The 25185-nt window shown below is 39.0% G+C and overlaps 1 protein-coding gene across 2 annotated transcripts in view; it reads left to right on the top strand.

Moving 5' to 3' along the window:
• The first annotated feature begins 9944 nt into the window (after nucleotides 1-9944).
• The window catches only part of LOC126101556 (leucine-zipper-like transcriptional regulator 1), a 137210-nt gene continuing 121969 nt past the window's right edge, over nucleotides 9945-25185 (top strand). For both annotated transcript variants that reach the window (XM_049912193.1, XM_049912194.1), the window contains exons 1-2: nucleotides 9945-10266; nucleotides 10388-10527. In XM_049912193.1, coding sequence (XP_049768150.1) covers nucleotides 10391-10527 — 137 coding nt within the window. In that variant the 5' untranslated portion in view covers nucleotides 9945-10266; nucleotides 10388-10390. The remainder of the gene's footprint in view (nucleotides 10267-10387; nucleotides 10528-25185) is intronic.

The raw sequence follows: 25185 nt of genomic DNA on the forward strand, positions 1-25185 counted from the left end.
GTTCCACATCCTGGAGGACCTCCTCACTACGGATCAATTGGAATGAAAGTAAATCTAATCTAATCTAATCTAAACTTGCTGTTCCAACAGGACAATGCACGTCCGCATGTATCCCGTGCCACCCAACGTGCTCTAGAAGGTGTAAGTCAACTACCCTGGCCAGCAAGATCTCCGGATCTGTCCCCCATTGAGCATGTTTGGGACTGGATGAAGCGTCGTCTCACGCGGTCTGCACGTCCAGCACGAACGCTGGTCCAACTGAGGCGCCAGGTGGAAATGGCATGGCAAGCCGTTCCACAGGACTACATCCAGCATCTCTACGATCGTCTCCATGGGAGAATAGCAGCCTGAATTGCTGCGAAAGGTGGATATACACTGTACTACTGCCGACATTGTGCATGCTCTGTTGCCTGTGTCTATGTGCCTGTGGTTCTGTCAGTGTGATCATGTGATGTATCTGACCCCAGGAATGTGTCAATAAAGTTTCCCCTTCCTGGGACAATGAATTCACGGTGTTCTTATTTCAATTTCCAGGAGTGTATTTACAATGACTCGGAAAAACAAGTCGGTACACTTACAAGTGCTGAAAGGTGGTTGCATCTTACAATGGCTGTGGAAAAACTGTAAAGGGGAATTAACTGATAGCCGGCCCTTGTGGCCGTGCGGTTCTAGGCGCTTCAGTCTGGAACTGCGTGACCGCTGGGGTCGCAGGTTCGAATCGTGCCTTGGGCATGGATGTGTGTGATGTCCTTAGGTTAGTTAGGTTTAGGTAGTTCTAAGTTCTAGGGGACTGATGACCACAGATGTTAAATCCCATAGTGCTCAGAGCCAATTAACTGATGGGGCACATATGGGATCTCCAGGTGTACTGCAAGAAAGTGGATGGATGACTGGAGTAATTGTTCGCAAGTGACTGCATCATTTTATTAGTTTCGTTAAGGCAAGTCAAGACAATAAATGGTTGCTCATTGCTCATGACCACAAGAGTCACAAACATGTTGACGTACTGAACCACAGCAAGGCAGATGGAGTTTTCCTATTCTGCTTATCCCCTCACTGTACTCACCAACTTTAACCATTAGACATTTCCTTTATGGGTCCATGAAGATCTGTATAATCAAGAAGTTTCAAAGTTTCTGAAAACACCTAGGGCAGATAGTCACACAGCACCAAGTAAATGGGCTTTTTTTTTAAGATGGCGTCTTGTATAGAAGTAAATTCTGTGCGTCTGTAAAGTGCATGTTGTGCAGCGGAATTGTTCGTAAAGGGAGCAGAATTTGTTCTACATTCCAAAACTGGTACCACACAGAATGTTTCGGCGTTACTACCTTTAATAACTCTATTTGCGAGTGTGGTGTGTTGTCGTGCAACTGTCGTCAGGCGGCAGGCAAAATGTTTACCGAGGGACAAAATGAAAGTATTTGGACTTCTCTGCAACGTGATATGGAAATGTGTGAATGGTATTCAGATATATTAAAAAATATGATGAAAACCCTTCATAGTAATTACGACAATATGAGAGACGCTAACAACTGTGAATATGTTAATGCAAATGACACCAACAACTCTACGTTATGCATCATAAACCGTGTGAAAACACGTTCCATACAGTAGTAAACAGTCACCTCAGTGCACGTGAAACAGAAATAAGTGCATGGAAGACTGAAACATACTGAAAGCAGTACAAACATACATGCGCAAGTGACCACAATGTTAAGTACACAGAGTGTGACGAAGACAGTAACACCTAAAAGTACTGTGAACTGTGTACATAAACAGGTTCAAATAACTTCGCAAACTCCCAGATATAATGTGACTATACACTCTGATGTTCCTCCCCCCCCCCCCAAAAAAACCATGGAACTTGCCGCTGGTGGGGAGGCTAGCGTGCCTCAGCGATACAGATAGCCATACCGTAGGTGCAACCACAATGGAGGGGTATCTGTTGAGAGGCCAGACAAACGTGTGGTTCCTGAAGAGGGGCACCAGCCTTTTCAGTAGTTGCAGGGGCGACAGTCTGGATGATTGACTGATCTGGCCTTGTAACATAATTCAAAACAGCCTTGCTGTGCTGGTACTGCAAATGGCTGCAAGCAAGGGGAAACTACGGCCGTAACTTTTCCCGAGGGCATGCAGCTTTACTGTATGATTAAATGATGATGGTGTCCTCTTGGCTAAAATATTCCAGAGGTAAAATAGTCCCCCATTCGGATCTCCGGGCGGGGACTACTCAAGAGGATGTCGTTATCAGGAGAAAGAAAACTGGCGTTCTACGGATCAGAGTGTGGAATGTCAGATCCCTTAATCGGATAGGTAGGTTAGAGAATTTAAAAAGGGAAATGGATAGGTTAAAGTCAGATATAGTGGGAATTAGTGAAGTTAGGTGGCAGCAGGAACAAGAATTCTGGTCAGGTGACTACAGGGTTATAAATACAAAATCAAATAGGGGTAATGAAGGAGTCGGTTTAATAATGAATAGGAAAATAGGAGTGTGGGTAAGCTACTACAAACAGCATAGTGAATGCATTATCGTGGCCAAGATAGACACGAAGCCCACGCCTACTACAGTAGTACAAGTTTATATGCCAACTAGCTCTGCAGATGACGAAGAAATTGAAGAAATGTATGATGAAATAAAAGAAATTATTCAGATAGTGAGGGGTGACGAAAATTTAATAGTCATGGGTGACTGGAATTCGGTAGTAGGAAAAGGGAGAGAAGGAAACTTAGTAGGTGAATATGGATTGGGGCTAAGAAATGACAGAGGAAGCCGCCTGGTAGAATTTTGCACAGATCACAACTTAATCATAACTAACACTTGGTTTAAGAATCATGAAAGAAGGTTGTATACATGGAAGAACCCTGGAGATACTGACAGGTTTCAGATAGATTACATAATGATGAGACATAGATTTAGGAACCAGGTTTTAAATTGTAAGACATATCCAGGGGCAGATGTGGACTCTGGTCACAATCTATTGGTTATGAACTGTAGATTAAAACTGAAGAAACTGCAAAAAGGTGGCAATTTAAGGAGATGGGACCTGGAAAAACTGAAAGAACCAGAGGTTTTACAGAGTTTCAGGGAGAGCATAAGGGAGCAATTGACGGGAATGGGGGAAAGAAATACAGTAGAAGAAGAATGGGTAGCATGAAGAGTTTGACAGAGCACTGAAAGGCCTTAGTCGAAACAAGGCCCCAGGAGTAGACAACATTCCATTAGAACTACTGACGGCCTTGGGAGAGCCAGTCCTGACAAAACACTACCATCTGGTGAGCAAGATGTATCAGACAGGCGAAATACCCTCAGACTTCAAGAAGAATATAATAATTCCGATCCCAAAGAAAGCAGGTGTTGACAGATGTGAAAATTACCTACCAATCAGTCGAATAAGTCATGCATGCAAAATACTTATGCGTATTCTCTACAGACGAATCGAAAAACTGGTAGAAGCTGACCTCGAGGAAGATCAGTTTTGATTCCGTAGAAATGTTGGAACACGTGAGGCAATACTGACCCTGCGACCTATCTTAGAAGCTAGATTACCGAAAGGCAAACCTACGTTTCTAGCATTTGTAGACTTAGAGAAAGCTTTTGACAATGTTGACTGGAATACTCTCTTTCAAATTCTAAAGGTGGCAGTGGTAACATACAGGGAGAGAAAGGCTATTTACAATTTGTACAGAAACCAGATGGCAGTTATAAGAGTCGAGGGGCATGAAAGGGAAGCAGTGGTTGGGAAGGGAGTGAGACAGGGTTGTAGCCTCTCCCCAATGTTATTCAATCTGTATATTGCGCAAGCAGTAAAGGAAACAAAAGAAAAATTCGGAGTAGGTATTAAAATTCATGGAGAAGAAATAAAAACTTTGAGATTCGCCGATGACATTGTAATTATGTCAGAGACAGCAAAGGACTTGGAAGAGCAGTTGAACAGAATGGACAGTGTCATGAAAGGAGGGTATAAGATGAACATCAACAAAAGCAAAACGAGGATAATAGAATGTAGTCGAATTAAGTAGGGTGATGCTGAGGGAATTAGATTAGGAAATGAGACACTTAAAGTAGTAAAGGAGTTTTGCTATTTGTGGAGCAAAATAACTGATGATGGTCGAAGTAGAGAGGATATCAAATGTAGACTGGCAATGGCAAGGAAAGCGTTTCTGAAGAAGATAAATTTGTTAACATCGAGTATAGGTTTAAGTGTCAGGAAGTCACTTCTGAAAGTATTTGTATGGAAGTGAAACATGGACAATAAATAGCTTGGACAAGAAGAGAATAGAAGCTTTCGAAATGTGGTGCTACAGAAGAATGCTGAATATTAGATGGGTAGATCATATAACTAATGAGGAGGTATTGAATAGGATTGGGGAGAAGAGAAGTTTGTGGCTCAACTTGACTAGAAGAAGGGATCGTTTGGTAGGACATGTTCTGAGGCATCAACGGATCACCAATTTAGTACTGGAGGGCAGCATGGAGGGTAAAAATCGTAGAGGGAGACCAAGAGATGAATACACTAAGAACATTCAGAAGGATGTAGGTTGCAGTAGGTACTGGGAGATGAAGAAGCTTGCACAGGATAGAGTAGCATGGAGAGCTGCATCAAACCAGTCTCAGGACTGAAGAGCACAACAACAACAACATACACTCTGATAGCCATGGACGTTGCCTTACTGAAATCTTACGCGATGATTATTGTGGAAACGCTTTTTCCATTGTAAAACCAAGGGCATCTATGGCGGAAATCACACGAAACATAAATGATGAAAAATTCTCCAGTTTGAGTCAATACGCAGTCATAATTGCGGGCGCTAATGATCTGTACATGAACGAGTTATCCAAAGCCATTAAAAATTTGAAAAACTTTGAGCACAGCAAGAAGAATACCAGCAATTATTGTTGTTGGAATTCCACATAGGAACGACCTTATGAATGTTTCTATCGTGAATAAAGAGATCACTAAGGCCAATCGACAGTTTGGGAAGATCTGCAAAGCATTCCAGAATTCACATTTCTTGTCTATAGATTCCCTGGAGAGAGAATATTTCAAACAGCACGGTCTAAATCTTAATAGCAAGGGAAAAACACTACTAGGACGGAAAATTCAAAACTTACTTCACTCATTAAACAGATGCATGAACAGTGAACCTTTTGCTGTTCTGCCTCTGATAGACCAGTCCACAGTATCTTCTGCAATACAAAAATTGTCATCAGAAACGGAACAGGCTATACCAGCAGTATCAGCAACGACAGTATCTACTACACCTCCAGAAGCTTTAGAAACCACCGGCCCCTTGAGCAGAAGAAGAGTGTCTCCACAGGGCCATCTGAAGGATTTTTTATTCAAGACAGGCAGCAACCAAACAACGAGGTGAGCAGTGTGAAGGATTCGAAAAACAACATATCATTAGCTATATTATATCAAAATGTCCAGGGTCTAATTAGTAAGACTGCTGAACTAGATGTGCTTTTGATGGATCAATTAAAGGATATTTCAGTTTTATGTATAAGTGAGCACTGGCTAAAAGGAAACCAAGCTTGTACAGCCAGAATAACAGGATTCGAAATAATCAGTAGCTCTTGTAGAGAGAATTTTAAAGGGGGAGGAACATGTATAAATGTGAAGCAAGGAATTGAATGTAAATAAATTAAACTCAGTAAGAGAAAACACATTGAAAAAGAGTTCGAATACAGTATGTGCAAACTTATAGAACCCAAAATAATGATTGTGTGCATATATCGTTCCCCATCAGGGAACTTTATGACGTTTTTAGACAGTGTTGAAAGACTTTTTAGTGAATTAAGACTTTTAGAGAGAGCACTATTGTACTTGGTGATTTCAATGTCAACTATAAAATGAACTGTCAAAAAGTATCAAAACTAAACAATTTGTTATATTCACAAAATTTAGCACCATCTGTCCATGAATGCATTAGATATGGAAAACACTCTGAAACTGACTTGCAAAAGCTAGATCATGTTATTGAAGTAACTGACACAGGGTTCTTGAACCACAAAGCAATAAAACTCTATATAAATAATGTACTGGGCACAAATTCTAGAATGCGTGAGAAATATACCTACAGAAGATGTATCAATGAGGACAATATTAGGGTTTTTAATTATTTATTAAAAAACTCAGACTGGGATTTAGACAAACTCGACGCTGTGGATATGAAATTTGAGACATTTTAACTTGTTATAAACATAACTATGAAATTTCATTCCCTCTCAAGAAAATTAAAACAAAAAGGAAGCCTAATACTTGGGTAACACAGGGAATACAGAAATCTGGAGAGCGACTTAGAATGGTAAGTAAATCAGCCAGGCTAAATCCAGCTCTGAAACAGTATGTCACCTGTTACAGAAAATTGTACAGCAAAGTCATTAATGCAGCAATAAAGTTACATAATGACTCATACATCAGTAGAAGGAAGGGTAACAAGAAAATGAAACCAGTTTGGACTGTGAAAAATACAACTGTAAGCAGCAGTAAAGTAAGAGACAGCAGCTTTGTTATTAAAAGTGAGGACAAAACTATAAGTGATCCTTTACATACTGCCAATATATTCAACCTTCATTATGCAAGAATTGTACAAAGCCTCATAAAAATCCAAAGACAAAGATTATACATAACATCTCCACAAATCCTAGAACTGTGTTCTTATACCCTGTAAGTGTGCAAGAAGTACAGAATGCAATCGACAAACTAAAAAATCAATTGTCTTGTGGCACTGATGGCTTTCCAGATAAAGTTTTAAACACAACATAAATATTGCTCGTCCCCTTGTAGATATAATTAATGCCTCTTTCAGCACTGGCACTTTCCCCAAAGAACTAAAGCTGACAATAATAAAACCATTATACAAAAATGGTGATCCTCATGATGTAAAAAACTTCAGACCCATATCCTTGATATCTTGCTTCTCAAAAGAAGCAAAAGAATAATGCATCAAAGACTCTCTGCTTTCCTGAACACATGTAGAATATTAGTCAGTGAGCAAAATGGCTTCAGAAAAAATAGGTCAACTGAAACAGTTGTGTATAATTTCCTAAAACTTCACCTGATCTCTATAGATCATAACGAAGTAAACTGTGGGGTGCTTTTAGATTTATCAAAGGCATTTGATGTTATTGATAATGAATTATTGCTTGAGAAACTATACTGCTTTGGTGTACGTGGTCCTGTTCACAGCTGGTTTAAATCATACCTGTCTGACAGATACCAGAAAGTAGAAATAGTTCATGAAGGAACCTCTTACTTTTCAGAATATAAGAAAGTTAGCAATGGAGTGTCACAGGGTTCTGTGTTGGGACCCCTCTTGTTCTTTATTTTCATAAATGACCTACCAAACTTTTTAACACTAGCTAATGCTGTATTGTATGTGGATGATACAAGTCTTTTTATTAAAGCTCAAAATGAGACTGACTTACAACACAAAGTAGAAATAACAAAAGAAGAAGCAGGAAAATGGTTTAGAGATAAGTTTTTATTTGTAAGTGAGAAAAAAAACAGTATGGATGAATTTGAGCCATGTATCGAATAAAGTAATACCCAACATGGTTTTGAAACTTGGTGAACAGAAGATTTTACAAACTTCAAACACAAAATTTTTAGGTATCTGGTTAGACGAGCATCTAAAGTGGGATAAACATATTGAAATGCTCAATAAAAAGCTAAGTAAATGCTGCTATATACTCAGAATGCTGAGAAAATGCTGCAGTGAAAAAACAGTAATATGTGGTTATTATGCTCTTCTGCATTGTCTATTGCGGTATGGAGTCTTATTTGGGGTAATTCAAGCCTGGCAAACTGGTCATTCATTATTCAAAAACGAGCATCAAGAATAATGAAAGGGGCTGCACGAAGAGAGCCCTACAGGGAAATTTTCAAAGAATTTCAAATAATGTCGCTTCCATCTTTATATATCTACGAAAGTATCTGCTTTTTCAAATCTCATCCCCAATTTTCTTCTTTAAATAGTGAGTGCCATGGCTACCCAACAAGACACAGGAATGATTTCCACAGAGAAACACACAAAACGGCCCAATATCACAAACTTGCAATATATCACCGCAAAATCCTTTTTAGTGCTCTTCCCTTAAGCATAAAAAACATAGAAAAGTTTTACATTTTAAAAAATGAGCTTAAAAATGTTATTAAGAGAATGATTTACAGTGTTACAAAGTACAAGGATTTTCAGAACATAGCGACATAGTGGTAAATGATAATGATAATTCATATTTGAACAAATGTATGAAATAGTCTGCCTGTACACACTATAATTAATTAATTATTGTTTGCTCTGTTATTCTCTACTATAGTGGTCAATGATAACGATAAGTCATATCTGAAAAACAAATGTATGAAAATAGTATGCACTATAAAGAATTCATTATTGTTTGTTTTGTTATTCTCTACAATACGCTGCACGAGATATATATTTACATATGTTTTACCACCGTAGGTCTATGTTATTAATTTACTGTATAATTATAAACTATTATAATGTTACATGACAACGCCTATATCATTGTATATGATAAAACGGATGCTCAATAAATACCAATAACAATGCATACAGTAAAGCTACGGTAAGGCTAATGCTAAGAATGGATCGGCTAAGTTGGCCCTTTGGCCATTAATCACAGATGCTATTGAGGAACATCCGTTTGCTCTGGCTGGCTTAGACTACCAACAGATGCGAACCTGTAGAGACTGAACAAAATTCGCCAGCAACTAGAATGAGTGTGAAGAGGATGTTTTCCTGGATGTTCACATGTTTTACAAGGTATTTCACCACCTGCAGAGGAATCTGCTCCCACAACTAGGTTTCAGAGTCCTAAAAGAGATAGTCCTAAATGACAGAAGACATCTGTTGATGAAATGTTTCTAGTTCCTTCAGGAGGATCATACTCTTCAAGAAGCATAAAACAATTCAAGGTTCTTCTGGTCTTCTGAACGCCATCCCATCATCAAGCTTCTAGATGAGAAAGTGCATCATAAAAAAGTAGCTGAGGAATACTGGTCACCTAGACAAGGACAGAAAAAGGTTATAGTTCAGCAGTGGAGAAGCCTAGAACTCAAATCACGGTGCAGATGAGGTTGACTGTGTTTTTTTATACTGCCGTGATATATTCTAGCGTTCAAGGCAAGGGAAATATGGATTAAGTGTAGTAGATGTAAGATTTGGGCTCGCAGTGAACGTAATGATGTCCAAGCAAGGATTAAGAATGTTGTGTGGGGTCTTTGTGAACCATAGAAACACGTGACAGGGTTCAAGATTTTTGCATAGTGTATCATTTTTTTCTGAAAGATATGAATTGGGTTGTTTTACCCACATAGTAAATATAAACTGACATTGGCATAGTTTCTTTTTTTAATTTTTTTAAGAGTTTAGTGTGATTTCGAATCGTTTATGAGCGCATACAACGTCCAGCCTTGACAAGCATACGCGCAATAAAATTAAGGAATAAAACATAGAAGAAAAAGCAAAAAATGCAAATAGTATGTAATCTTAGGCACTTTTCCCCTATTGGGTTACAATTAATGGTAGCGTGTTAATACTATAATCATAAAGTGAAGTAATTTCATTTTACTGCAATCGAATGAAATGTACATACCGCTATTGTACTTCTCTCCACATCCCAGGGATCCGCCTCCGTGGTCTGCATGAACACTATACATTGGATGTAATTATCCTGGCCTCAGGCGCACACCTGACTTGGCCAATAAAACCACTAAATACGCGAGCCACAATGAAATAAACTGTAAAAGCAAGTACCGCTGATTAATAAGCAAAGGGAGCTAAGACAATTTAATTAAGATTTGTGTATGAGACTTAACAATTTTCGTAGAAACCACTAATGAATTTAGTGATAATATGAATGTCGATATTCAGAGATTATAGTTCAAACGCCAGTGATATTAATATAAAGTTCCGTGTTCGCCTGTTTGAGCTTTGACAGGACAACAGGAGCGTTGTTGTCTACGTCGAGAAGAAGGAAGACTGAATGAATGACTGAGCGAACGAAGAAATGATTATGAATAATTGTCATATAGCTATTTGATAGGGCTAAAGATAGTGTACATACGCTATTGTCCTGGGAGATGGACACTATCATAGCGTACGCAAACAACTTTAATTAAGGATGTAAAAGTTATTGTGTGGCAGCCAGTCCTAGCTCGCATATGTATCACGAAAAATCATTAAAATACCTTTCTGTTTACTAGACAGCCATTGATATGATTTTACTGAAGCGGGAAGGTGAGTACTGGGCAGTCCTAGACATGCCAGTGTTTCCCACCTAGATGGATTGTTTCATTTGTGGCGTAGAGATATGCTTCAGGAAATTGTAAGTAATCTTATAGAGCACATGTTTTCCCAGGACATGGCTGTAGCGCAACCTGTGAATATTGACCATTCTTATCCGGAAGCAGCTGAAGCCCTCACTCTTGACTTTGGCCCTTTCGAGACCGTGCACAGATGGGTTCGTATGCCCGAATGTGACGAGTTTGTAGGAGCAAGGTACGTCTTCGCTCTGTTCGTTAACATACCACCTTTGATAAAAGAATATTGTAAGCAAAAAAGAGAATGCTACAGGGTATCGGTTTAATTTTTTCGACATTAGTTGTAGGAAGTGGAAACAATCCCTTCCGTAAGCTGCTGGTGCTGCGAAAGAAAAACATTTAGTTATTTATAAACATATTTTGACGCATGCATGATGATAACAAAAGTGCTACTTTGTATTTTTTTACTGTAACTACCATATGGTATTTGGTGTTAGCTGCCATAGCTGTCTTCGTGGTAGTATCTGTATTTTCCTGGGCAGCCTTGTGTGGAAACGTGTATGACTGAAAATTTTATTGCAGACATGTTAACTGTTGCATCAGTTCTGGAAGGTAGTAAATATGATGATTCTTCTTCATAAAAAGCCAAGAAATATTGTTTCTGGTTGTGTCTAGATACCAACTTGTGGGGTTTATAATAAAGTTTGATAGTATAGTTTCTCATCTTGCAACGTATAAGAAAGTGAATGAACATTTTCTGGAAATGTGGTATGTAATCCAGAAGTTCCATCACGAAGTGTGGATCTTGCCACAGTGGGATGGCTTGCGTGCTGTAACAGTACAGCCTTCTGTAGCACAAGGCATTGCTGGCTTACAGCCCAAGCGTCACAAGCTGCCACTTGGGACAACAAACTAAGAGAGGCAACAGAGATGCCATGACTGTAAGATTTTTATACACGTTGTATGACAATTAACAGTGGCTGTTTGGGGTGCCAAGCTGAGAAGGGTGCCCAATTGCAAGATTTGTGTGTGTTGTTCACCACAGTGAAGAGTGAAAACTGACATGAGTTGCTTATGTGATAAGATGTTCTCGAATGGGCTCTAAACATTGGAGAAGTAATAGGGAAGCCAGTCGAACAAACAGTGCTTGAAGAGGAGAAACCTTTTCAGTAGTTAACAGGGTAACAGTCTGGATGATTGATCTGGCCTGTTGACCATTTTTTAAATATAAATGTGAAAGCTGTCTGTGACAACACTTCATGAATTAATCACTAGATGCATAATAACTACGTGCTCAAGAACACAAAATCAATAAATAAAAAAATAAATAAAAAAAAATAAAAAAAAAAAACCACACACCACCTCGACATGCACCCTTAAACTGGCATTGGCACACAGTATGAAGTCTAAATGTACAACCCACTTGTTTCACAAGGCCACAGTTTCTTACATATGTTTCATGTCTGGCACTGCTAAGTGGTTTTGTGAAAGCATCGGTTAACATTTCTTCAGAAAACAAGAAGGCAGAGGTTCAACATTAATAACATCTGACATACAAAATAATGCTTTGTCTATTTGCTTGGATCAAGAGTTTGTCAACAGATTCTTGGATAACTGAATGTCTCCTTTATCATCACAATATACTGTAACTGACTTTATGGCACTGCTTGTTGTTCGTAGAGTTATAAAATTACTTGGAGAATGTCAAAATACACAGCACATAATCAAACAGTTCGATTACTTGCAAAAACAGAATAAATGGGTGCAAGCACAGTTTTGAAATGAGTAAACATTGAAGTTGAAAGCAAAATAATTTGCAACAAGTAGTTTGAATTTTCCTGGGAATTTTGAGACCATCAGTGTTGTCCGTGTGCTCCTTTGATACTGAAACTGAAATCTAAGATGATGAAGTGGAGGCCAAAATAGAGAACTGTGTTTTCTGAAACTGTTAAATTGAAGATGATTGTACTGCAGTTCCTCCTTTTGATCAACAGACATACAGATATGGCAATGAGTTATAGTGGAATAAAAAGGCAGCTGACATTTCTCAGTTGAGAGAAGGTCTTAGAGGGAGTACCAGATTATTAATTATGCACGCAAACTGTCCTCCTAGCAGCAGTCTGTTGTATATTTCTGGTTCAAAATAGCCTACCAAGGAATAGAAGAAGAATGCAAATCGACCTTTTTTTTAAATTCTGACAGAGGCAAAGAATACAGATCTCTGTTGCTACTTCACGTATTGTTGTAAAATTGTGGAGCATGCGTGACATTCATGTACGACACCTTCCTTGGACACTAAACAACTATGATGTAAGAATTCCCAAACTTTGTGCAAACATCAATCATATGAAAAAAAGCTTTTACTCACAACACAAAAAATGCTCTAGATAACAGTCCAACTTGATACAATGTTTCTTGACTTGTACAAAGCCTCTCTCTTTCGTCTTGGAAACACAAAATAATACACCATTTAACAGTTGGATTAAAGACTTCTTTGGGGGTGGAATTTAATGTACCATTCTCAGTGGTCGGGTATAGTGAGAAGTGAAAGTAACTTTGGACTTGTCATAGTCCTGTTAGTGTTACTTTTATTGGAGTCTGGCTCAACTATGTAGAGGTATTAATTTAGAATGGTTCAAAGTGCTATGTGAATGAAGTGGGGTAACAAAGTTAAGAGTTTACATTTATATCTACACTCTGCAAATGACTGTGAAGTGCACACATACCCGTCATGTCACCTTACATTGTATGGCGGAGGGTACCCTGTATCACTACTAGTCAGTTCCTTCCCTGTTCCAGTCGAAAATTGAGAGGGGGGGAAAAAAGACTATCTGTATGCCTCCTTACTTTCTTTTACCTTGTCATCACTGCCGTTGTTGTTGTTGTTGTTGTTGTTGTTGTTGTTGTTGTTGTGGTCTTCAGTCCTGACACTGGTTTGATGCAGTTCTCCATGCTACTCTATCCTGTGCAAGCTTCTTCATCTCCCAGTACCTACTGTAACCTACATCCTTCTGAATCTGCTTAGTGTATTCATCTCTTGGTCTCCCTCTACGATTTTTACCCTCCACACTGCCTTCCAATACTAATTTGGTGATCCCTTGATGCCCCAGAACGTTTCCTACCAAACGATCCCTTCTTCTGGTCAAGTTGTACCACAAACTTCTCTTCTCCCCAATCCTATTCAATACTTCCTCATTAGTTATGTGATCTACCGATCTAATCTTCAGCATTCTTCTGTAACACCACATTTCGAAAGCTTCTATTTTCTTCTTGTCCAAACTATTTATCGTCCATGTTTCACTTCCATACATGGCTACACTCCATACAAATACTTTCAGAAATGACTTCCTGACACTTAAATCTATACTTGATGTTAACAAATTTCTCTTCTTCAGAAACGCTTTCCTTTCCATTGCCAGTCTACATTTTATATCCTCTCTACTTCGACCATCATCAGTTATTTTGCTTCCCAAATAGCACAACTCCTTTACTACTTGAAGTGTCTCATTTCCTAATCTAATTCCCTCAGCATCACCCGGCTTAATTCAACTACATTCCATTATCCTCGTTTTGCTTTTGTTGATGTTCATCTTATATCCTCCTTTCAAGACACTGTCCATTCCCTTCAACTGCTCTTCCAAGTCCTTTGCTGTCTGACAGAATTACAATGTCATCAGCGAACCTCAAAGTTTTTATTTCTTCTCCATGGATTTTAATACCTACTCCGAATTTTTCTTTTGTTTCCTTTACTGCTTGCTCAATATACAGATTGAATAACATTGGGGAGAGGCTACAACCCTGTCTTATTCCCTTCCCAACCACTGCTTCCCTTTCATTGTCCTCGACTCTTATAACTGCCATCTGGTTTCTGTACAAATTGTAAATAGCCTTTCTCTCCCTGTATTTTACCCCTGCCACCTTTAGAATTTGAAAGAGAGTATTCCAGTCAACATTGTCAAAAGCTTTCTCTAAGTCTACAAATGCTAGAAACATAGGTTTGCCTTTCCTTAATCTTCCTTCTAAGATAAGTCGTAAGGTCAGTATTGCCTCACGTGTTCCAGTATTTCTATGGAATCCAAACTGATCTTCCCCGAGGTCGGCTTCTACTAGTTTTTCCATTCGTCTGTAAAGAATTCGTGTTAGTATTTTGCAGCTGTGGCTTATTAAACTGATTGTTCGGTAATTTTCACATCTGTCAACACCTGCTTTCTTTGGGATTGGAATTATTATATTCTTCTTGAAGTCTGAGGGTATTTCGCCTGTTTCATACATCTTGCTCACCAGATGGTAGAGTTTTGTCAGGACTGGCTCTCCCAAGGCCATCAGTAGTTCCAATGGAATGTTGTCTACTCCGGGGGCCTTATTTCGACTCAGGTCTTTCAGTGCTCTGTCAAACTCTTCACGCAGTATTGTATCACCCATTTCATCTTCATCTACATCCTCTTCCATTTCCATAATATTGTCCTCAAGTACATCGCCCATGTATAGACCCTCTATATACTCCTTCGACCTTTCTGCTTTCCCTTCTTTGCTTAGAATTGGGTTTCCATCTGAGCTCTTGATGTTCATACAAGTGGTTCTCTTATCTCCAAAGGTCTCTTTAATTTTCCTGTAGGCAGTATCTATCTTACCCCTAGTGAGATAAGCCTCTACATCCTTACATTTGTCCTCTAGCCATCCCTGCTTAGCCATTTTGCACTTCCTGTCGATCTCATTTTTGAGACGTTTGTATACCTTTTTGCCTGCTTCATTTGCTGCATTTTTATATTTTCTCCTTTCATCAATTAAATTCCATATTTCTTCTGTTACCCAAGGATTTCTACTAGCTCTCGTCTTTTTACCTACTTGATCCTCTGCTGCCTTCACTACTTCATCCCTCAAAGCTACCCATTCTTCTTCTACTGTATTTCTTTCCCCCATTCCTGTCAATTGTTCCCTTATGCTCTCCCTGAAACTCTGTACAACCTCGGGTTCTTTCAGTTTATCCAGGTCCCATCTCCTTAAATTCCCACCTTTTTGCAATTTCTTCAGTTTTAATCTACAGGTCATAACCAATAGATTGTGGTCAGAGTCCACATCTGCCCCTGGAAATGTCTTACAATTTAAAACCTGGTTCCTAAATCTCTGTTGTACCATTATATAATCTGATACCTTTTAGTATCTCCAGGGTTCTTCCATGTATACAACCTTCTTTCAAGATTCTTAAACCAAGTGTTAGTTATGATTAAGTTGTGCTCTGTGCAAAATTCTACCATGCGGCTTCCTCTATCGTTTCTTAGTCCCAGTCCATATTCACCTACTACGTTTCCTTCTCTCCCTTTTCCTACTACCGAATTCCAGTCACCCATGACTATTAAATTTTCGTCACCCTTCACTATCTGAATAATTTCGTTTATTTCATCATACATTTCTTCAATTTCTTCGTCATCTGCAGAGCTAGGTGACATATAAACTTGTACTGCTGTAGTAGGTGTGGGCTTCGTATCTATCTTGGCCATAATAATGCGTTCACTATGCTGTTTGTAGTAGCTTACCCGCATTCCTATTTTCCTATTCATTATTAAACCTACTCCTGCATTACCCCTATTTGATTTTGTGTTTATAACCCTGTAGGCACTTGACCAGAAGTCTTGTTCCTGCTGCCATCTAACTTCACTAATTCCCACTATATCTGACTTTAACCTATCCATTTCCCTTTTTAAATTCTCTACCCTACCTGTCCGATTAAGGGTTCTGACATTCTACGCTCCGATCCGTAGAACGCCAGTTTTCTTTCTCCTGATAACGACATCCTCTTGAGTAGTCCCCGCCCGGAGATCCGAATGGGGGACTATTTTACCTCCGAAATATTTTACCCAAGAGGACACCATCTTCATTTAATCATACAGTAAAGCTGCATGCCCTTGGGAAAAATTACGGCCGTAGTTTCCCCTTGCTTTCAGCCGTTCGCAGTACCAGCACAGCAAGGCCGTTTTGGTTATTGCTACAAGGCCAGATCAGTCAATCATCCATACTGTTGCCCTTGCAACTACTGAAAGGGCTGCTGCCCCTCTTCAGGAACCACACGTTTGTCTGGCCTCTCAACAGATACCCCTCTGTTGTGGTTGCACCTACGGTACGGCTATCTGTATCGCCCTTAAGCGAAATGTATTTTGGCAGAAGTAAAGTCATTCTGCTGTCAGCGGCAAATGCTGTTTCTTACAAGTAACAGAGTTTGCAGAATGCCTCTGAATTAGTTCTCTGTATTCCTGTAATGTGACCTAGTAGGGCTCCCAAACACTTCAGCAGTACTCCAGAACTGGTTGCACTAAGATACTCTGTGGTCTCCTTTACAGATGAGCTAAGCTTTTCAAGAATTATCCCAGTAAACAGAAGTCTTCCCTACTATCAACCTTATGTGTGTGTTCCATTTCATGTCACTTTGCAACTTTACACCTAGCTATTAAACACTGCAACTGTCTAGCAGCACCCACTAATATTGTATTTGAATATTACATGATTGTTTTTTCTGTTCATTTGCATTAACTTACATTTTTAGCAGGCTGCTGTTTATCACATCAAATAAAAATTCTATGTATGTCATCCTTTACTGTTCTGGCGACTCAACAACTTTGTTACACTATGTCATCAACAACAAATAGTCACCAAGTTCTTCTCAGTCTATCCATCAGATTATTCATGTAAACAGGGAATGAGCAATCCTGTCACAATTCCCTGGAGCACTCGTGGTGATACCCTTGTTTCTGATGAACTCTCATTTGAGAACAAAATGATGAGTTCTGCTACTTAGAGAGTTCTTCGAGCTACTCAAATATTAGGGAACTTATTCCTTCTGCTTGGCCCTTCATCAGGTCTGCAGTGGGGCACCGCTTTATGGAAATGTAGGAGTATGGAATCAGATTGTTGCCCTTCTTTATGATGTTAGGGATATGGATCTGTAATTTTGCAGGTCTGTTCTTTTATCCTTCTTATATAGAAGAGTTATCTGCATTTCTTTTGAGTCGCTTGGGTCTTGGCACTGGGCAAGCGATTAGCATTATAAATGCAAGATAAGTAAAGGGCTAGTGCTATAGAATACAAACTATAAAACTGATGTAGGATTCCATCTGGACCTGGCGACCACTCCCTCCCCTGCCCCATCTTTATTAATATTATTTATCATCATCATCATCCATCCATCATCATCTGTTGCTTCTTGATGCTGAGGATATCTCTTACAATGTCGTCCATACAGGATTCTTCACAGTGGTCAAATGATTGTACGTTTCTATGATCCTGTACGAACAACTATTTAAATATTAAAAATTTAATACTGCAGCTTTTCAAACAGTGGAAACTCCAGGTAGGAATTTTCTGCGGAACATAAAGATGACATGCTAAGTAGCAGACAGGCCCAATTAAAAGACACTTAAAACATAAGCTTTTGGGTACTGCATTCATTGGAAAAACACACACACACACACACACACACACACACACACACACACACACACACACACACACACACACACACACACAGAGAGAGAGAGAGAGAGAGAGAGAGAGAGAGAGAGAGAGCATTCATTCACACAAGTAAGCACACCTAGTGCACAGATGACCCTGGCCAGAGTTGTTGTGTGAATGAATGGTGTGTTTTTCTCTTTTTCCGATGGAGACTGTGTCTGAAAGCTTATGTGTAAGTGTCTTTTAATAGTGCTCTATCTTTTCCTATATTGTTGAAACTTGAGCTTTTATTGAGCTGTCTCCTATTACCACACCATACTAGTTCACAAATGACTGGATAGATTCTCTTGGCCAGCTTAATAATTTTACTTAGGACGAGAATTTACTCAGGTTCTAGGCAAGATCTTTCATACAGGCATGATTGTGGTAGTTCTCGTGTACTTCACACATTGATATTTTTGTAGATGGATGATTTCCATTGCTTTTTGCCTGTTGACATTTCTGCATTCTTTTTTGAACCAGGAGCAACAATCTATGTTTCCTCAGAAAACCATAGTGGGTCTTTCCTATCTCTAATCCACTTACTTGGCACATACTTTTCCACTGCACAGTGTATTATCTGTTGAAACTTTACCGATAATTTCTCAGTTTCCATCATATTCTAACTGAATGACATCCATTCATTGACAAAGTAGAATGCTAACACCTGGTTATATGCTCTTTCCAGTATAAATATTCTCCTAAATTTCTTCATGCATTTGTTAGCTATGGTAACTGTTGTGGCTATATCATCATGATCACTAATACGTCTCTCCATATGCTGACACTGTCCATAAAGTACTTCCTATTGCCCTACATGTTAGAATTCTGTCCCATTCCATTTGTGTCTGGAGTGTGTGAGGAATAGCTGCTGACTTGTCTGTGTGTGCTGTAATCAGTCTAATCTTGAAACTTCTTACTAGGTTAAAACTATTTGCTGGACTGAGAACTGATCTCTGGAACCTTGCCTTTCAAGGTTGATTCTAGAAACAGTACCTTAGGCCGTGGGTAAACCATTGCTCTTCAGTATCCTTCGTACTGGGAGTGCTAGATGAACTAAGTATGCAGGAGAGCGTCTGAGATTTAGGGGTCAAGAGGAATGTTAGATACGTGTCTATGCTTTCATCAGTGACATAATGCTAATGGATGTTGTCACATCACTTTTTTGTGCGTTTATTTACAGTTGTGTTGGTAGCTTGTGTAGCCAACGAGTATGAAGCAAGGAAGAAAACTGGTTGTAGTGACAGATCAACTTGTAGCTTTGCCTGAGGTCTAGGTTAAGTTTGAAGGTGATAGTTTGGTTACAAGTTGGCAAAGCCATCGAATGTAATACTAAAAAAAACTTGATTGTGGTGACAGACTGATGTGTAGGGTAGCCCGTTTGAAAAAATTGCCAATAACACCATGTTACATTTGTCTTAATCGTGGCATTTGTCGCATATTTCCCATCTAAGCAGTCAAAGCCAACAACAACCTATATCGAATATTCCTGTATATCCAAGTTTGAAAGGTAAGACAGAAGTATTGACGGAAGTAAAGCTGTGAGGGTAAGTTATGAGGCACGGCTGTATGGGTCACTAAACCCATTGCATGTGAGAATCAGGGGATCTTGTCACCTCTGGGAGGTGTTGAAACACTGCACACTCTGCTGTAAAGTGAAAATTCATTCTGGTAATTTAATGATGACCTAATGGTCTCTGTGGAAGCTATATTTAGGAGGCTGCAGTACATTCCTGGATTCATCAATTTATACTGGTTTTTGAAATGTAAGTAGGCTTGTCAGTTCAGTTTTTTAATGTTTCCATAACTCTTTGCAGTGGGTCAAATCTGCCACTATTTGAGCTGACCTCCTTCGAATATGTTCAGGGCTGCTTTAAGGGCCAAGCGACAAAAGCTGCCCCTTGGAGTGCCAGATTGAGAGGGGTGCTAGGCAGGCCAAAACTTAAGATATTATTACTGGATGTATCATAATTAGTAGTGGCCGCATGGGGTACCATGTGAGAGGGCACCAGGAGAACCCAAGTGTGAAGTATGTATAAATTGCACATCATAGTTAGTAGCAAAAACTGACACAGTTGAACATGTATGAGGGAAAAGGGGGTACCAAATGAAAGGTTGCTTGTGTGGAAGAATGTTCTTGAACCGGCCCCTTGGTATGTTCGTTACCCCCCTGTTAGTCCTATTGGGTGTTGTCCCACACACTTGAGCAATATTCTAGGATAAGTCTCACAAATCGTGTACTAGCATTCTCTCTTGTAGACTTACTTCATATTCTCGGACTCCTACCAATGAATCAAAGTTTGCCACCTGCTTTAATTCCTGCTGAGCCAATATGATCATTTAATACCATATCCTCACAAATTGTTGCATCCAGTTATTTCCAGTAGTTGTGATTCCAGTTGTGTGTCATTGATATTGTAGTTTTAGGATAGCAAAATTTTTTTTTAGTATACAATTTCGTGATTGTGAATATTTAGAGCAAGTAGCTGGTCTCCACATCTCTTTTGAAATACTGAGGTGTTGCAACTCTTTTCATGTTGCTCATTAGAATAATACTTGGGCAGAGTGCTTCATCCACAAAGTTTGCTCGCAGAACTCTTGTGGCCAGTTCTTGACTATTGCTTGTCAGCTTGAGTCTGTCTCACGTGCACTTTATCACATATTCATTTAGTCACAGAAATAGTGGGCAGACTGCTGTTGTGTATGCTGCTAGAAAGACATTATGTATCACAGAGAGGTTTACTCTTAAAATTTGGGGAGTAGATCTAGACGGGTCATGAAATATATTACTTCCTTTTTCCAAATATCTTCTATAGTTATCAAAATTAGAAAATTTAGGCTCAGTTGGATATGTGCTGGCAGTTATTCTTAACGCTCAGTATCAAGTTAGTTGAAAGGAAGAGATATACGTGACACTATGTACTCTCCACCATAAACCGTAATATTTTGCAGAGTATAAAAGTAGATGTTAAGTGTCCATTGGCTGTTTATAACACATATCCACACCCCTTCTTTTGAATAAAGATAATCACAAAATTATGCCAAAGATCAGCTCACTGCCCTTATGTGATAAGGAGAATGAAGAAAAATATCAAGGTAATGAGCATCACCAGTGTGTGGTAAATTGTATGTAATTTATTTACTTACTTATTTATTTATTTTTATTTTATGTGTCTAATTCTGTAGGACCAAATTGAGGAACAAATCTCCATGGCCATGGAATGTATCTGTACATGAAATTGCCATAGAAAAGTAATAACAGATTAAGAAAATCTTTATTAATCCTAAAAATACATCAAGCTATAACTTTATTTAAATGCAATCAACAATGCAACACAGGAATCAGCTTAATTTTTCGAGGAACTCCTCGACAGAATAGGAGTGACACGTGAGGAAACTCTTCAGTTTAGATTTGAAAGCGTATGGATCACTGGTTAGATTTTTGAATTGTCATGGTGGGTTATTGAAAATGGATGCAGCAGAATACTGCATGTCTTCCTGCATGAGAGCCAAGGAAGTGTGATCCAAATGCAGATTGAATTTGCGTGTCATATTGACTGAGTGAAAGCTGCTAATTATTGGGAGTAAGATGACATTGTTAATAAGAAATGACAGTAAAGAATATTTATATTGAGAGGCTAGTGTCAGAATACTGCAACTAATGAACAGGGGTCAACAAGAGGTTCACAAATTTGCACCACTTATTGCCCGAACGTTCCGCTCCTATAGACCTTGAACATGATCTTTCCACAACAGTTTACTGTGTATCTGAACACCTATAAATTGGAATTGTCCAGTCTCACTAATCACATTTCTGTTCTGTGTCATTAAAATATCTGAGATTGTTGAATTGTTTGTTAGAAACTGTAAAAATTGAGTCTTATTGTGATTTAGTGGTAGTTTATTTTCTACATGCTATGAACTTATGCCTTAAACTGCACTATTTGAAACAGTGCGAACATTGTATGCAGCAATCTTTACTATCAAGCTAATGTCATTAGCAATATGAATATAATAGAGGGAAACATTCCACGTGGGAAAAATATATTTAAAAATATTTTAAATATATTTTTAAATATCTTTTTAAATATAATGTCATTAACAGGTAGAAATATTTTAGGATCACCTGTAATACTAGAAGACATATCATTTATGCAAATAAGGAACACGAGTGGCCCCAGCACTGATCCCTGGGCACCCCCTCACCCCAATTTAATCATGCCTCACACGGACCCCACATCACCATCATTCTCAATACTGTGTGAAATGACCTTTTGCTGCTTGTTCTTAATGCAAGAGGTGAACCATTTGAGAGCTACTCCCCATATTCAATAATGGTCCAACTTCTATAGCAATATTTTGTGATCAACACAATCAAACACCATAGGTAATAAAAAAAAAGCCTAGTGTTCGAAATCTTTTGTTTAATCCATCCAGTACCTTACAGAGTGAGGAGAGAGCAGCATTTTCAGTTGTTAAACGACTTCTAAAACCAAACTGTTCATTTGACAGCAAATTTTGAGAAATGAAATGATCAGTTATGCTTACATACACAGCCTTTCTAATGACTTTCGCAAACACTGATGGCATGGAAATAGGTCTAAAATTGTGTATATTATCCCTTTCTCCCTTTTTATAAAATGGCTTTACTTCTGAGTACTTTAATCATCCAGGAAACTGACCATTCATAAAGGAAAAATTACGAACTGGCTAACATGTGCAGCACAGGACTTAAGTATTCTGCTAGATACTCCATCGTATCCATGAGTCTTTAGTCTTCAATGCTTTAATTATGACTCACTCTCCCCCTTGTCAGTATCACAGAAGAGTATTTCAGATATCAGTCTTGGAAAGGCATTTGCCAAGGGAGTTACATGATTCACTGTTAGAAACTAAGTTCCTACTTAATTCACCATCTATGTTCAGAAAGTGATTGGTCAAATCTGTTGCTAATATACAAAGTACAACTGTCTGAATATCTCCTGCAGCTAGCTCTCTTCTTACCAACTGACAATTCCCATTCCCCAGCACTCTTATCCCTCCTCATCCTATTTAGTTCCTCCCTTGTGTTTTGCAACTGCACCTGAAGGGCACAGATCTTATGCTCCTGCTAGTCTATTAATTTATTTCTGCTACAAATTCTGTATTTCCAGGAGAGGATCTTGCTAGAATGCCCAATGGCTTCCCCACTACACGCTCCCCCCCCCCCCCCCCCCCCCAATGAAAATATTTTGAACAAATCTCACACCATAACCCACCACTCACAAATCTACGACAAAGCCCACACTTCTCACTCATGGTAAAGTGCGAATTACTGAAAAAACACCAAACATATACATTACCTAGTTACTACAGTAGAAGGATTTAAAGAACTAACAATAGTGATCTTGAATTTCCCGTCTACTAAGAAATCAACTACAGTGGAACTTTGATTTTAAATTCTCCGATTTTACATTTTTCACGATTCTACACCATATTTTTGTAGCCCCTGTGAAAAACCCATAAGGTCAATGCTAAAAACGTCCTGATTTTACGTTTCTTCCTAGTAATGTTTAACTTGATTCTAAATTCTTACTCAACATCTTGCTTGACTCCATCCCATCCCACTTTCTTTCTACTGACATTTGATGTGACTGATCAAGTTGGAAACGGCTCAGAAGACAGATGGTTCACACCACGGGTGGTGGCAGAATTAAGAGAATATTTTAGGCCATTGTGGAGAGGGGAGATGTGAGAGAGGAAATGCTGATGTAATCCACGATCTTTGTTGCCAGCACATCTTGCAACATTTAGCTTCACCATGCAGTTATGATAAAACTACTGCTAGGTTGCAGCAGTAATGGAAAAACAAGACAGCCGACATGAAATGTTCCGTACTGAGCCAATATATGATGAAGTGACCCAGCCACCACTTTTTCTTGTGCCACTTGTAACTCAGTCTCATCTTTTTGCTTGTATTTCCGATGTACTGTATATAGTGGCAATATCAGTCATTAGCCTGTTAAATTCAAACAATGGGTCTTGAAGAATATGCTCAGTCATAATCAAGGAAATGTCACCCATTTCTGGCTGGCCAGTGAACTCTTATTGATTGGCGACTTAAAAAGTCACCCAATACTCAATGCAGCCACTAACACCACACTAGCACATGTAACCGAGCTCACCTACTGGATGTGTGTGTCCGCCGCTCGTGGTCTCGCGGTAGCGTTCTCGCTTCCCGAGCACGGGGTCCCGGGTTCGATTCCCGGCGGGGTCAGGGATTTTCACCTGCCTCGAGATGACTGGGTGTTTGTGTTGTCCTCATCATTTTCATCATCATCCAGGAAAGTGGCGAAATTGGACTGAGCAAAGATTGGGTAATTGTACGGGCGCTGATAACCACGCAGTTGAGCGCCCCACAAACCAAACATCATCATCACCTACTGGATGTGTGGAGAAGGGGAGTGGGCCTTCAGCGAGAGAAGTGCAGGTAGGGGTGAAAACATTTTGAGAAATGCTGAAAATAAACTTTTTGTGCAGATGATGTGCTGTGACAGAGGTGTCACGTGGAAATATAACAAGGGTTTTGAGATAGCACATTTTAAAGACTTTAGTGTTCAAATCTGGCATGATAGAGTTGCAACAACTGCACGCACTACTCATGTATTTACTTTGCACCGGACACTGTAGATGGTAAAGATTGGCAGAAGTGATAAAGGGCTTGAAGCAAAACTGTAGCACCTGAGCTTTCTTTCAGATTTACATTTTACACAGTATACAGAAATTCACTGAGACAACTTCTAATAAGCTTCTGACGTCAGTTGGAGAAGTAAACTCATTTTTTTCACATCTGTTTCTCTCATCATGTGTAAAATAACACTTTAACAGTGGTGAGCATATGAAGTGCTGCTCATAAGAAAAGGATTAAACAATAACAGCAATTCTGACAGAGTATGTCATTAAGCAGATGCCTGCATTTATGCTTATGCTTTAACCCCTTAGCTGCTGCTTTTGGTTTAATTCAACATGTTCATCAATTTTTGCTTTTTTCTGTGTGAGCACAAAGGATGATCTTCCAAAAACGCGTGTTTTAAATGTACAATTTGTAGTCATAGCATGCCTGAAAACAGCACAATTACCTTGTACCCAGATACCAATTTCAGTTTTTTGATGAGTTTTTACTTGCTGTTACACATTTGTGACTTTTTAACAATAGATGAAATACATTACCACAAATTATTGTGTGGACATCATATTATACATTTAATTTCCTTCACTTCAACAGATTTTATATAAAGTATTGGAGAGGATTGCGATTTTTTGTCATATATGCCAATTGTGTGTTTTTGCTTATATCTTGGGGGTTTTTCAACATTTTCCTCAATTCTGCACTTCCTCAGTTCAGTTCTGCACTTCCCTCAATTCTGCGTTTTTT

This window comes from Schistocerca cancellata, chromosome 9, assembly GCF_023864275.1.
Source record: "Schistocerca cancellata isolate TAMUIC-IGC-003103 chromosome 9, iqSchCanc2.1, whole genome shotgun sequence".
Classification (NCBI taxonomy): Eukaryota; Metazoa; Arthropoda; class Insecta; order Orthoptera; family Acrididae; genus Schistocerca; species Schistocerca cancellata.